This window comes from Pelmatolapia mariae, linkage group LG4 (assembly GCF_036321145.2).
Source record: "Pelmatolapia mariae isolate MD_Pm_ZW linkage group LG4, Pm_UMD_F_2, whole genome shotgun sequence".
Classification (NCBI taxonomy): domain Eukaryota; kingdom Metazoa; phylum Chordata; class Actinopteri; order Cichliformes; family Cichlidae; genus Pelmatolapia; species Pelmatolapia mariae.
In genome coordinates this window covers 28,450,128-28,465,549 of record NC_086230.1, presented here as the reverse complement: position 1 = coordinate 28,465,549, position 15,422 = coordinate 28,450,128, and the positions used below count along the sequence as shown (strand labels likewise).

General features: G+C 40.4%; 1 protein-coding gene across 1 annotated transcript in view; it reads right to left on the bottom strand.

The window, feature by feature from the left end:
- The window catches only part of lasp1 (LIM and SH3 protein 1), a 31,247-nt gene extending 15,926 nt beyond the window's left edge, over positions 1–15,321 (bottom strand). The window contains exons 1-2 of the mRNA XM_063472295.1: positions 15,022–15,321; positions 5,121–5,215 (exon numbers count right to left, since the gene is read on the bottom strand). Of these exons, the coding sequence (XP_063328365.1) occupies positions 5,121–5,215; positions 15,022–15,090 (164 nt within the window). The 5' untranslated portion in view covers positions 15,091–15,321. The remainder of the gene's footprint in view (positions 1–5,120; positions 5,216–15,021) is intronic.
- Positions 15,322–15,422: the final 101 nt, after the last annotated feature.

Here is a 15,422-nt window from a genome sequence, read left to right as displayed (position 1 = left end):
GACAATTTTAGAGAAGGGGAAGTAGAAAAAAGTAGTCAGATCTGGACAACAGCAGAAACTGGAAGTTAGAATTTCAACCCAAACAGCGTTTCTGTGTCCATCTACACACAGAGGTATATGGCTCTCAATTTCCTGAAGCAACATTTATCTACACATTTAGATGTAGTGGTTTGCTATCCTAGCAGCTGAGGCTAGGTGAGCTAATCAAATCATGCAAATTAAAGTACACTTTCACTGCTCTCAGACATATAGTGATAAAAGCGAAAAGGCATTTTCCTACAGAAGCGCACTAACCTCATTTGTTTATCGTACACAAGCTCGTTACAGCTGAGTGCATACATTAATTACCACATTAAATCCTAAATTAAGGAGCAAAAAAAAAAAAACAACTTATGGTCTAAAGGGAAAAAAGGCCATGGTCCTATTGCTCTAATTTTTTTTATCCATCAACAACATCACAGATCCTTGACCCTATATAAATAATTTTTAAAGAATCTGTCCTTTTAATAGCAGTACTTAGTACATACTAGCAATTTTCTGAGAATATGCTAGTTGCACTGACAAATGCCTATTTGTATGGAGAAAATTTTACAAACTGGCTGCTATCAAGCATCCCTACAGGTCATTTTACAAGCAATCTATCTTAAATTTGTCCGGTATGTGTGCCTTTATCAAAGCTAATATGTGTTTTTTGTTTCTAAAGCTGGGCGTGTCTAGTTTGCACCTGATCTGTGTTAACTGTGTTTATGTCACCTTTGTATCTGTAAACTGTTGCACTCAAGGGCCATTAAATTTCAGATACAAGCTTAGTGACTCAGTGAGATCTGAGAGGTGTGTGTCTGTCTGTCTGTCAGTGTTTGTGTGTCTTTCTGTCGGTGTGTGTAACCAAGCTCGTGATTCTGTGCAAGTTTGAGGCTATGAATGAGTCAAAAGAACACTCATCTGTCTGTCAGCTTGTATAACAAGGTAATAAGTCGCGAACGGGAAGGGGTGACACATGCACAAATGCTAAACAGGGAGTGATCAAAATGGAAGGGAGTGGGGTAGTCAGGAGGCCACGCATGTGTAATCACACACACACACACACACACACACACACACACACACACACACACACACACACACACACACACACACACACACACAAGCTGCCTACTGTGATGGAGGAGAGGGCTGTTTGAATAGTGGAACCAGGAGATGCTGTGGCCAGCTTGACCCTGTGAGACCTGGAAAGGTTGTAATGAATCATTCAGCAAGAACATTTCATCTACATTTACACAGCATCCTACTCAACAAGTTCAATGCCTAACTGAGGGGCAGCTAACTGTGAAATCTGAACAGCAGCCTCACAAAAATACACACACACACACACACACACACACACACTTGCACTATGTGCAGCAGATAACAGTCTCTTTGTCAGTCAGCTTCCAGCATAAAAATAAATCAACTTGAGTTATCTTGTGACAATGGACAATAGAGTTAGACAATAAATCAGATTTTAATATCAATTACATTTTTTTCCTGCATCAATTATGAACTCAAAATAATTTGCTTAAAAGGATTACTCGTTCGTATCCATTTTAGCCATGAAGCTCTCATTTCTACCCGGTGCTCGACCGTGGCCTAGGACTTTCTTCACCCCCATCTGTACCCGGAAACATTCAAACAGTGGAGGCGAGCCAGCAAGGACTAGAGGTGCTATTGTGAGCCAGGGTCAAAAGACACAATCATCAAAACCTACTAACTAAAAAAGAAAGGTTTTCAAGTGCAATATGATTTGAACGAGCATACTGACCAAAATAATAGTAATTATTATTTTTACTATAATCAGCTACAGTGTGGCAATCAAGGGGATTTTTTAAAAACTTGTTGTTACATTTGTACATTAATTCCACACTATCACCATTACTATTATTGTTATTATTATTACATTAATGCAAAATTTAATGTAATAAATTTCTAACTGACACCTAGGACATAAGTTTGCAACTCTGCACTCTTTGGAATGAATGAGCTTGTAGTGCTTATTAAACGTTTCCTTTTGAAGAGTTTCTCTCAAACTCTTTGAGGCACTGATAGTGTGTGCTTGGCCGTGTGTGTGTTTGGGGGGATAGCATGGTGAAAAGCAAAGAGGGTGTGCAGTTTAATGCACATAAAAATGTAGACACAGATACTAGATACATATAAGCCCAAAGAATATGGGGGGAAAGTAACAAGAGCTAGACAAATGGAGGACTTACAGTTTTAGTTGTTGAGCTTATGGTCAAGAGTTACAGTAATCTAAATCACTCGTTTTATGTAAACACATTATGTATTATGGAGGGTGGTTATTGGTTATGAGTGATCTCATGAGGGTGGCGAGATACTTAGACTATAGAGAAAATTGCCCATGTCCAGGGGAAGTAAGGAAATTGCATTGTAAAAATAACAGTAAATCAAGGAATCGTGAGATGCTATAACAACACTGTGTGATGCTCAAATTAATATCACATCAGTCATTAAGGTAGTATCCTATTATTTGGCTCCTTTAGTCTCTGGGGGGAATAATGAATTATCCTCTCTACTTATCCTCCTAAATCTCCCACAACCATCTAACTATCTAACCAGAGATTCTCAGGGAGGAGGTGGATGGGAATACAGAGAAAATAAACAGCGCATATATCACTTACTAAGGACAAATATAGAGGAGTAATGATAAAGTCGTTATCCCACAGAATAATAACAGGGGACGCAAGCTGCATTCCTTTCTTGAAGTAGCAGCAAGCTCTTCCACTGATGATGTTTACTCAAACAAGGCTGTTTTAAACAAACGGAAAGAGGCATAATAAACAGGCTCTGAAGGGCCTCCCTGCCTTACCAAGGGAACATCGGAAGCAGAAACTGGGAAAAGAAGAGGCCACTTTAATTTTTAGTAAACAAATGGGATAGTAGGATGAGATGTCACCTGCTGTAGGAGGCCAACAAGCTAAATATAAATGTGAATGAAAGTAGTGATAAGAGTCTTAGTTACACACTAAAACAAGAACAGATGTTTTACGACTAATAACAGTAGTTAACATTACCACATATTATCATCATATATAAGCTTATAATTAGGTCTACAAACAGGTGTTTACACTCATTGTGGCATAATTAGACCTCTGCTTTAGCTGAGGTCCTGCACAGCTAGGCTAACAATTTGCTGTAGTCACGGAAACTTAAATAATCAAAAATCAGAGCTGAAATTAAGCCAACAGGGAAAGTCAGAGGAGGCACAGTTGTACGAGTATACAGCACCTGTATGGCTTTATTTTAATTGTATTTTAATTGTTCTGCTTACATTGCAATTTTGATTTATATACAGGGACAACAAAAATGTAGATACGATGTAAATGTTTCAGTAGGAAAAGCATTAACTGTTAAACATCAATGGTTGAATTCAATTTAGTTGGCTCAGTTTCAAAGTCCACTATAGCTTGGAGCTATTTTTTGTTGCAGTAAGACCTTTGCTTCTCCAGTTAAAAAGGGTCAAAATATGAGGATAGATACACGTGTCTACTGTATAAACTGGCTGACCTACACACCAGTTTAACCCAGAAATGATTTGCATTTAAAGGCAGGTTTTGCTTATCACATTTGGCAGTTAATCATTTCTAACTCGCTTTCTCAGGTTAAATCGCAGCTTCCCAAGTAGTTAGACATTCCAACGTTCCAACTTCAGAGAAGAAAGGGACTCAGATTCAGATCCATGAACAGAAAGACAAGGAGACTTGTTTTAAAAAATGGCCACACCAAGCTGCCATCACCTGTATTTCCTGACAGGGCACATGGTTGTTAGCAGCTTATGTGGAAATAAAAACAAAAACAAAACAAAAAAACATGCACAGGCAACAACTTTTAGCAGCCAAATACACTGAGAAGAAAAATGTGCTTTCAAAACAAAAAATGAAACCGTAACATTTAGGATTTTCCTTAGCAGTTGTATGTTTCTACCAGTCGATCAAACTAGACTCTACACCCGTCTGTTTGGACGGTGCAGTTCTAATCAAATTACCAAATCAGTTTGGGTTTCTTGCCTCAGTTTCTTTTTTTAACAGGGTGGGGCAGGGAATTTCTCAAATGCCTTTCTTACTGTTTCTGCACCAATACGCGACATGACATGAAACATACGACACGTTTGTGTCGTATGCTTCTTCACTGCTCGAGAGATAATGTGTTTGTAAGAACGGGATATGCAAACTCCTTCTGACTTGACAGTCATCTTGAAACCTCTGGGCACTTACTTGCAGATACTTTGAAGCATTTAACTCTGGAATGTCTATATTATAATGTCTATGTACACCCCCAAAACCCCAACAAACAAAGGTTTTAATCACAAAGGAAGCTAAATCCTACATGTCACTGCTGACAATAACAAGCATACTACTTCTATTTTCACACTGAAGTTGAAAGTGACAATGGTAGCATGTTGTCTTGAGTCATTTCCTCAACAATAAACTGGCAGTTCAGCAAAAGAGCTTGTCAGAACATGAAGCCACGCCTCCTGCCTTCATTCCCTCTCTGAACATCCACTCAAGCTCTCACAAACACACACAGAGGAGAAGAAAATCATTATAAGTAATGAGAGAGGGGAATTCCACAGATTCCTGATGAGCCTTTAGTGCTTAAGCGTGAGCGGACATGGTAGTTTTCACAGTGTCCGCCTGTGTCACTGTAGAGGAACTTCAGGAATTTCCTTTGTTGATACCCCCCCTTCCCTACCGAGGAGAAGGGAGGGAGGCACTTTCCCACACCACATCGAGGCGTTTTCTCTGAAGGGGGAGCTGGAATAGTTACAGATAACCGACAAGGGAGGGAAAGAGGGGCCTTAGTTGGGTCGCAGCACACACACACACACACACACACACACACACACACACACACACACACACACACACACACACACACACACACACACACACACACACACACACACACACACACACACACACACACACACACACAGTCCCATTTCAGGCTGTGGACAAATTAAACACTGCTGTCACTCTGTCTTAGGGATGCAAGCTGAATTGCTTGAGTACAAAACAGGAGACATGTTCACTGACACACACAAAGTGATTAACTTAGGGACAACTTACGCATTGCAGTATGGTCTCTTCTCGAAGCCTTTGTAATTCTTCATGTTTAGAGTCATTTTGCAGACCTCGCAGCTGAAGCATCCTTTATGCCAATACTGTCAAAACAGAGGACACAATAAGTTAAGCAAGGAGAGTTTGATTTATTTTACTTGTATACAAAGAGACACTGATACATCAGCAAACAGAGGGAAGTGAACTGACGGAGTTAAGACAACTGTTAGGTCTGTCTGAAAAAAAGTGAAGCAATACAGTTTTGCGTCAGCTGGCACTGAAGAGTCAGAAACAAAACAACTTCTCTTTTGCAAGCAAACTGTATTTGCTATTTATAAGCAGGTCTAGATACTCTTGTGTGAGCAAAAAAGGTTAGCTGTACAGTTTGTGTTTATTTTCTTGTGGTCACAAATTTTCACACCTATACCATTAGCTATGAGGTTAAGTGCAAAGAACGCAGGGACATACTTGCTACAGAGACTCTGCTTGGTGTGCAGGCCACTCTTCGACTCCCCTACCATTGTCACAAGATGTTGTGCCTCCATCTCCCTAGCCACCCTTTCTCCCTTCCTACCACCCACTCGCCCTCATGCCTCCTCTTCTTCACTCTTCTGGCACTGGGCTGATTTGCAGCCTGAAGATTGGAGAAAACCGAGAGGAGGGAGGAAACATGAAAGTAAGGAGCCGGAGAAAGCAAGAGGAAGGGAGCATGTTTGGGAGGGGTGGGCAAGAGAAAGAAAACGCCAGACAGTGAAGCAATGATCTGGCTGTTCCTACTATCATCAAGGGAATGAAGGGAGGAGTGCAGAGACATAAAGAGAGAGTGAGAGAGAAAGAGTGAGTCCTTATTAACATGGCCTTGAGGCGCTTTGCCATCCCTCTCTTTCTTTCACCTACTCTTTATCACTTTCTACACCAACTGCCCATACACTAAACACTAGTCTTCCAAACAAACAACAAGGAAAAAATGATTCAAAGCAGAGGATAAAACCACAGAAGCATATGGAAATACAACATCAGGTTCTGTTGTGTGCAGTGCAATTTGATGTGTTACAGGGTGCTTGGAATAAATCACTATGATGTTGAGGGTTATTGCATATGTACGGTGTAGATTGACAATGCAATCCTGGCACTATTATGAATGCAAACATGCAGCACAATGGAGGCTTCAGAAATTATCAAATCAAAAGAGATATGGCTTCAGGTTGATTTTGAGATCAACCTTTGTTTTGTCTGGATGTTAACAGCCCACCCAGAGAGGTGTGTACTGACAACAAGCAAGTGTATGAATGTGTTTGGCATGGGTGTTTGTAGCTCGGGGTAAGCAATACTGTACTGAGGCATACAAAAGAAGCAGCACACAGTGGAAATCAGGCCTCGGCTCTCCTCAGCGGAGCTGTGATCCACAGCCAAACACATTGTGCCAAGCCTTCGAATGCAAACTCTTTATCCCACTACAACCCAGCTAAAGCCTGGGGGAGCTGCAGATGGACACATCATGTAACTTTTTCCTGCTCTTCATTCTTCTGTCTAGAACTGCAATGGCAAATCCCCTCACAAACAACAGCAAGCAGATTCCATTTCCTATAGCTTCAGCTGATCTGCAGCTGTGCTGGCAGCCATCTTTGCAGGTTGATCTACTTCCAACGCAGCAGCCCAGTATCATAGTCACTATTATTAGTCTCTATTATTATCCCTTCCAAAATTCCCCAAATCTTTAATAATAAACGAGTAATAAATTATCCATGTGGAGCCTAAATAGACAAGTGTAAATGAAAATTCTGTTGGGTCACACACGTGAGCTGAGCATGGACCTTGATACTCCCGTTGTTTCCCAGAATAAATATTGACCTTGAGAACAAGTTTGCTGAACTCATCTGTTTAGCAAACTGTCCCTAAGTCTTGCCCAACCTGCTAACCCAGATTCCACCATGGCAACCCTCATCAACCTAGACCTTTGCTTGGACAACATGACCCTCTTGGGTGGCAGACACCCTACTCAGGCAGTTCAAAGCAAACAGTCTCTTCAACTGAACTAATCACTAGCAGACGACTCTAAACAGGTGCTGAAATGCAATGAGGAAACAAAGCCTTTTGAAGAGGGGAAATTATACAGCTCCAGCAAGATCTAAATATTCAAATTTATAGCCTAAACATCATGGACAGAGTAAAGGACCACCAATGACACTTTAAGTGTTTATTCAGTATGCATTTAGCCTACTGCCCAGAGCAGACATATCTTTAGGCGTAGCAGTGGCCATAGATGACATCATAGTGGTCACTCAACACCAATATGTGATACAATGCAAATATCAGCCACTCGTCTTGGTGTAAACTGAACATTCTGAGTAATGGTATGATATATGAACACACTCTTTATATATTGACTTTACTTGGGCAGGTCACCTAGTTACAATGACACTCCTCCAAGTGTGTTTGGTTATTTTTTTCATCTATCTGAGAGAACAAAGTGATTGATTTACTAGTGGAAACCCCCTCTTTATTTGGAAATGTGTCATCTGCCTGTAGCTGGGCAAAAAAAAAAATATACTAGTTGATATTCTTCCACAACTATTTAACTTCGAAGTTCCCCCAACTATCCCAAAGGCAGATTTGGAGCATGATAACCTTACCTGGTACATTTCATGCTGGATCAAGTTCTCTCTTACTGCTGAGTTTTTTATTTCCTCTGAAGTCAAATATCAGAGTTGGGAGTGACATCATGCCTGAGCTGACTAAGTTTCAGTGGTATAGTTGGAAAAGCAAGGAAAACAGGATTTGTTTTGCTTCTAGAAATCTATCCCTGGCAATACAGTGCAACACTTGTGTTTTTTGTGGGTTTAAAAGACTACTGACACACATTCAAAGGTAGAGCCTGGTAGGTTCTCTGTGAATGGCGTATTTATCATGTCACAAAAACACTGCGTCGAAGTTTAATTCCTGTGTTCTTTTGGTAATGAGCATCCAACCAGACACTGGTTAAAAGAACATTTACATTTTAGACAAAAAGTAAATAAATACTGCAAGAAACTATTATAATGTTTTAAAACTTAAATATCATTCTACTGTTTGAATATCATGGTCATCCCTGGTCCTAACCAGCTAAACCAAGGCCTTCCCCAACTGCTGGGTGACCAATCTAGTACACCAACCTCCATCTCCACCATGCTGGACTGCAGCTTTTTACATGACCTGGAGAGCTACTCTAAACAAGAAACTGCAGCAGGTGCAGAACTGCTTCAGGTACTGCTATGTCACTGCTATGTCACGCTTGCTGAACAAGGACTAGTGCTGCTAATGCTAGTGGCATCGAACAGCAGGATTAAAGACTCACTGGGAGGCAACTGATAAGATTCCCTTTTGCGAAAACCCATACATGTGCACAGAACCATGGGTGAACCCTCAACTCTACCCTGCCTTCTTTACCACCACCAACAAACTGCTATCACCTATCCTATCTATGAAAAGATGAGTAGGCGGCAGTCAGAAAGAAATGGACAAACAAAAATATGTGAATGAGAGAAACATCCCAGCCATGTGTTAGCGAGGTCATCCTGCAGTTAGCCCTGTCCAACTCCAGGAAAACCTGGCTCTTGGGTGCCAAGACAGGATCTGGCAGTCAGCTGTAAAATGAGGACACTGCAGAACTAGAGCCCTAGAAATAAAACACCACTAAAAAAATGCTCCGTCTCCCTGCATCAGCACAGCTCAAGGGCAGTTGTGTATGCACGCCTGTGTCTGTGTGTGCGTGAGAATTAACCCTGTCGGTGGATCTGTGTATTACTGTATGTAGGTTATATGTGTTAATGCATGATGTATTTGTGTCAGCGTGGACCCAACGATCAAGCCAAGAGCCGAGACGTTCACTCAGTCTCACAGCTTCCTCTCAGTAAGAGTCAAATACAAATGGACCAAGTAAAAAATCCCATGTAGACGTATGGAAGGCCAATAACCCTTTAAACACAAAGTCTATGCAGACAAATCAGGAGGAAGCTTACTGAGAGTCTGACCAGATGCATACTATAACATACTAAAAATATTCTGATAGGAGTGCCCGGTAAAGCATTAAAATACCCCAGGCCTGTTGTGTCAACCACTTCTGATTTCACAATTAGCACATAATTAGGGCAGATTACTCACTCACCATGGTCCAATAGTAAACCAAAACACAAAACCAAATGACTGCTTTCAATAGATTTCAATAGAAATATTGGTTGGAAACCCCATTTGGGCACCTCTTAAGTGACACTAAAGCAGACACATTTTCAAGGGCTTGGCTGGTGTTACTTTCCCATTTGATTAATTGACAGTCTCTGATATTATCACTTTAACACAAAAACAGTATCATTACTATCTATGTTCCACATTAAGTGGATATGCATGTTCCAGTCCTCTGTTAATCACCATATTAGACATGTGAGGAATTTCGTGCACCCAAGGATGTCTCCTGGTACCATAATGAAATATTTCCCTACCTATGGCTAAATATCCAGAAATTAAACTTCAGTACAGACAATTTAGGAAGTGGTATAGTTTGAAACATGCTGTGAGGGCTGTTTGTCTCCAACAGTGGCCAAAACCAACACACCACACACCACAGTGCACAGCAGCTCTGCGAGTGTGAATGATTAGTCTTCCACAAGACAGCACATGCCTAAAGACAAAGTTCACACATCTGGCTGGTGCTATTATAGGAAACTAACTAATTAATGTAGGCAGGTTAATTATTAGCCCAACTGATACCATTAATTTTTACCCAGGCCCAGAGCATTGCTGCTGACCAGCAGGCAGACTGATTTGACAGGCTATGCCCCAGTATGCAATTAACTTTTCAAACCACACCAGACTGTAATGTGCACTTAGTTACATACACATATTTCTGTGTGCGAAACAAAACTACAGAAAAGACAAGAGACAGAGTTGATAAGAAATGCCCAAACACTTCTGCTTAAGTGTAAATAATCTACATATAAACTCTCTAATCATGTGAAATGTGCGAAATTGTGTGTTGTTCAGAAGAACACATTTATATTATAAGAAAAAAGATGCTTTCATTTCCAATAATTATTTCCACTAGTTTTTAATTTCCTGCAGAAAAACATTTGTATATCATTAACTTTCTCTAACCTAAGATTCTTAGATAGGTCATTTAGATTTTTGTAAAACACTTAGTGGCAACTATCTATTTAAATACATGCAGGAATTTATCAATGCTGTCCCTTGGTGCAGACAAAAATAAACAATATATGTTGGCTAATGTTCACAAGAAACTAATCTCAAAAATGCTGAAAATCTCATGGCCAAGTATTCTTTTTGAATTTTGCTATGTACCATGAACAGATGTTTCCATGTTTTTTCCAGGTTCAAGAAAATTCATGAACCTGAAGAACCCAGGTGAGCTGGTATTGAAAAAAGAACATACTTCTTTGCATTCCTTTAAAATTATTTTGGTCAGTAATTTGACTAAAAAGCAGCTGAAATCTTGTTTTTTTGTTCAGAATGCAATCATGATCACGTCATCAGATGTATGGCAACACTATTTTTCCCTCTTTTTTTTTCCAATCCCTTCTAAAGGAAAATCAAAAATATGAACAAAAATTGTGGCCCAAGAATCAAGGTGTAAACCCCTATAGTCAAGAAATGTGTGCAGGTACAAGTAAGCATGTAATAAGTTGGGACAACCAACCCCACATGTGCACTGGCTTCTTCACACCAAGCAGAAGTACCTGGCCACTTGATGTCGAGTCAACACCTCAGGCGATTGTGAGTATAATGCGTGTTTGTGACTCTGAGTCATCAAAGAGATGTGACTGGTGGCGGCGGCTGCACAGAGTCCTCACCTCTTGTGGCATTTGGATAACATGAATCAGCTCTCAAAATAATCTGTCTAAATATAGGCAAAGGCAGCAGACAGGTTCCTCTGAAACTAAGGTAAGGAGCAAAAATTGGAGCAAGAATAACAGAGTGAAAATACAGACATTACTTTACCTTTCAGATTTTTTTTTAAACCTACACAACATTGTGTAGCTTTTGCAGAATTACAAATTTGCATAAGACTAACCTACAAACAGTAAGGCGTTTAATGTTAGAAGTAGGGAGACTATTCTGCAAGCCAGAAAATCGTTATTGTGATTTTTAATAGGAGCAATTTATAAATTATAAACCACATCTCGGCACATAAGAAAAAAGTTTATATCACGCTTAAGTATAAACTGTACAGAGCACCTCAATTTGAACAACATTACCATTAACCAGATTTCTAACAAGTTCCAGGGATTGAAAGGGAGCAGTACAATTGAAGCTCCCATCTTAGACACTATTGTTCCACAGCAGAGGAATTACAGACCAACCACATTGTTAACAGTGACAGTAAAAAAAATGGGACACAAGTTAGCCATAACTCTAAAAGATTGGTTAGAGAGCAACAAAACGTGTCAGATGCGAAGTTATAAACCAGACATTAACAAAGAAATTGCTCTTTTTTAAAACGACCAGACTGTTGATGAAAACAGCAGTTCTTCCAAGCTTCCAAGCTTCCAAGCAGGTGGTATTGGTCTACTGCTGTAAATTTTTATGTTTAGCATATTAGTTTGGACCCAAGTTACCTTAATAAAAAACTAAAGTCACACTATAACATTAACTGAGCAGAGACTGTGGTAGATCAGCATCTCCCATTTTTCACAAAGTAAAAAAGGCAGTGTTTTTTCAATGGAGACTGGTCGCTTTTACAAGCACAGCGCCTTCAGTTCCTCGTTTGAAAGAGGTGTCTAACGGTGGATAAAGCAGTAAAAAACTTCTAAATATAGCATACATATAAAGCAGTATTGATTTTTCAGGAGGATAAATGCAATTTGGTGTGGACTCCATCCACAGCAGTACGTTGGTTAGCTTCTGAGCCGCTAACCATCATTGTAGGTAACACACAGACTGTGGATCAGATCCTCAAACTGTCCCACTTCAAAGAAACCAAAACGTGTCATTGGGAAACTGCCTGCTTTTAAAAACAAACTATGAAATGTTTATGAGATGTCAGTTTTAATTAGAGTGACTGCAGTATTGCATGTCTATATTTACTTATATGAATAAAGAGATATGCATAGCATCATGTTTTGCCATGTACAAATATTAAGACATGATATTTGTTCCATTTTACCCAGGCACACTATTTTCACAGTTTAAATATGTGAAATCATTTATACATAAAATAACCAATAAACAGCACTTATAAAGCACATGCAATGTTATTTCTTCTTTGTTTGCTCCATAAAAGTGTTCCATTTCATTTTCATAGAAATAAAGTTCCCATCTGGCTTTGGCTAATCTGTATTTCTTCTGGCTTTCTGTCAAAAGGCTGCTTGTTCAGAGTTAGGCTGAGACTTACCTACTAACCTTGATGCCATGTGGGAGATAACTGGTTGCATAAAAGCTGTGTCTGACATGCTTCAACAAAAAAATTCCAAAGAACAATCAAAATATGTTGACCCAACTAACAGGCTCACAAGCCAAACATGTCGAAGTAGTGCGTGTTTTACATACTTAATAAAACACAAGCCGTCATAACGCACAAGACACATTCTCACAATATTTACATATATTTGAAAAAGCTTTAAACTGCAGAACTAATTAACCAGTTCAGCTAGTTTGTGAACAAAACCACACATACGTCAGTGTTAATTATTAATGAACCCCCTTAAAGATGTTCAAGGACTTTCATTTCACCTGTGGGTGGGAATAGTTTGCATATTTCAGTCATACAAAACGCAGACAGCATGCGGAAATGATAAATTCACAGACACTCCTGCAAAGCTTGTTTGAGTGTTTCTGCGACTCTGCACAGATACTCAGTTTAACTTGAAAATCCACACTTCCTGCTAAAGTGTTGAATCTATCTCTTAATAAAACACACCAATAATTTTATTTATCCAAGTATTGCATATCAACTTAAAGTGGATCTAGTGTGATTTGCATATTAGCCTGTGCTTTTAAAAAACACTTCCTTGTTAAAAGTTTCATTGGCTACAGTTCAAAAGCTGCCCTCAACTCGAGCGACAAAAAGCCACTCTGGTAGATATGAGTCGGACACTAGAGCCAAATATGCATCTCGTCTCATTACTACCAGCAAGCATTTTAGGTAGTCAAAGGAAGCCAAATGACAAGGCAAAACCGTTACCAACGAGAGCTTGAACTAAAATTCACTTCCTGTCTTTACGTGTGTTCGGCTGCCCGCGGGGCCTAGCCCCGCTATACAGGAATGCAGCTGTCAGACAAAAAAAGCATATGTGGTTTAGCCTCTCAAAAGAGAGATATTAAAAGAAGAAGCTTGTCAGGTTAAGATACTTGGTTTAGATTAAAAACACAGAAGTGTCAGAGCCCTTAGGCCCCTGAGCATTCACCTGAGCTAGCCTGGTACATGAAAAAATGTTCAACTCTGCTGCTTAAAACAAACAAGAATGGCAATGTGTGTGTGTCCCATGGAGAAGGGGAAAGGGAGGTTGTTTTGGCATGTCTAAAAGGGGGTGTGCGCTGATGTGGAATGGCAGCTAAGACAGACGGCGGGCTACACTCCTGTGCTCAGTTCAGAGAAGGGAGATAGCACAGCAGGCCACTGACAGAGCACGTTTTACGGGAGTGTCTGTCTGCTGGAATGCACGCTCCTTCAGGCTGAATTCCAGCCTGCATTCAAGCTGTAGTTAAGGCAATTTGACTCGCATTTACACTAACTTTCTAGCATGCTAAAATGACTTGTACTACGGTGCTTATGCAGGAAGACGTAAATGTATTTGAATACAGGGCACTTGGGGAAGACAACCGTGAAGCAGAGCAGTAACGTATCCAGTCAGAGCTGATGTTCCTTTAGATAAACTGCTTTGTGAATGTGTCTTTCTACACCTTTTCCATCTGTTAAGCCCAACAGATAAGACACAACTCAACAGGCATTGATTTTCATTGACGATTCAGACTTCCATTAGACAAATTAGGTACTTGCCCCAGGTCCTTCTTTGGTCAAATATAACCTATGGATCATATACCAAGCAACCAGACCCCACCCTGATCAACACAGCGAGTGCAATATCTCTTTACAGATTTACATTAGAAGTGATTGCTGCAATATTCAACACATTCTGGACACCTTTGCCTCATCAAAGCTGAAAGGGAAAGAGGAAGACGACGTGCAGCACCATGTTAACACCAGTTGTTGCTCCCGTGTAAATTGGTAGCTTCGATAGATCCACTGTGGCTACAATTGATGAGATTATACGTCTACTTTGCCTAAAAACTAACTAGGCTGCTCGACTAATCATCCCTGACCTGGATTAGCCAGTGAATTAGACACAGACACGTCCACATCAGTCCACGTTGTCTTCAACAACAGTGGACACGAAAAATATGACAACGGGACTATACCGTTCTCTTTATAAATCGTGCGTTAATAGATAAATTTTTTTAATACACACAATGACTCTGCCATCGAGGTTAAAAACGTTGATTGTCAGGTTTCGTGAAAGCAGCGGTTGGAGCCAGGCCTAGACCTAGACTAGACATGGCTCTCCGGAAGCACTGTGAAGTGCTGGTTGGGGTAAATCCGTACCACAGCTTGAGGCTATCATCTTTGGGACAAAAATACAAATTCCGGTCCCTTAAGATAACCCACCAATACCACAATGCGGTTTAATTTGATTTTAGTGTACGCACTGTTGTGCCGCCGCCTTCCAGACGTGAGTTAGCCGTTAGCCTGCAAGGCTAGCGAAATACCTGTCCAGCTGGGGTGTTCGATTCATTCACAAAAATATGTGAAATTTGTAGTTTTTGGGGTGCTGAAATAAGTTGAGTCACTGCACCACTCCACGGCAGTGTATCAGCATTAATTTAAGAAAGAAAGATACGAAAACGAGACGGTTTCGGTTCTTACCTTGTCCAGACAATTCACTTTTTCCGTGGGGTAAACGACTAGATTACATCTGCTACACAACGGATTCATGTTGGAGGAATGCTCTTCTAGCTAGTTAGCACAGAAAACGCCGATGATACTGGTCGTAGCTGTGTGCCGTCGAGTGTTTGCTCCGAAAAACAGCTATAATGTATGATTAGAAGCAGTAGCAGACCAACTCTAATCTAGTTGTATGTAGGAAATCCAGGAGGTTGTTGTCGTTGTAGCTGCACAGCTGGCTGTCAGTCCACTAACCAGAGACGGAAAGCGCGCTCCCGCCGCCCCCCTCTCTTCCTCCCTCGACTGCGCGTGTCCGAGCAGAAAGGGAAGAGGTTGTGTAGGAGGATCCGTTTTTTTGTTTTTTTTATGTTTGTTTTTATTTC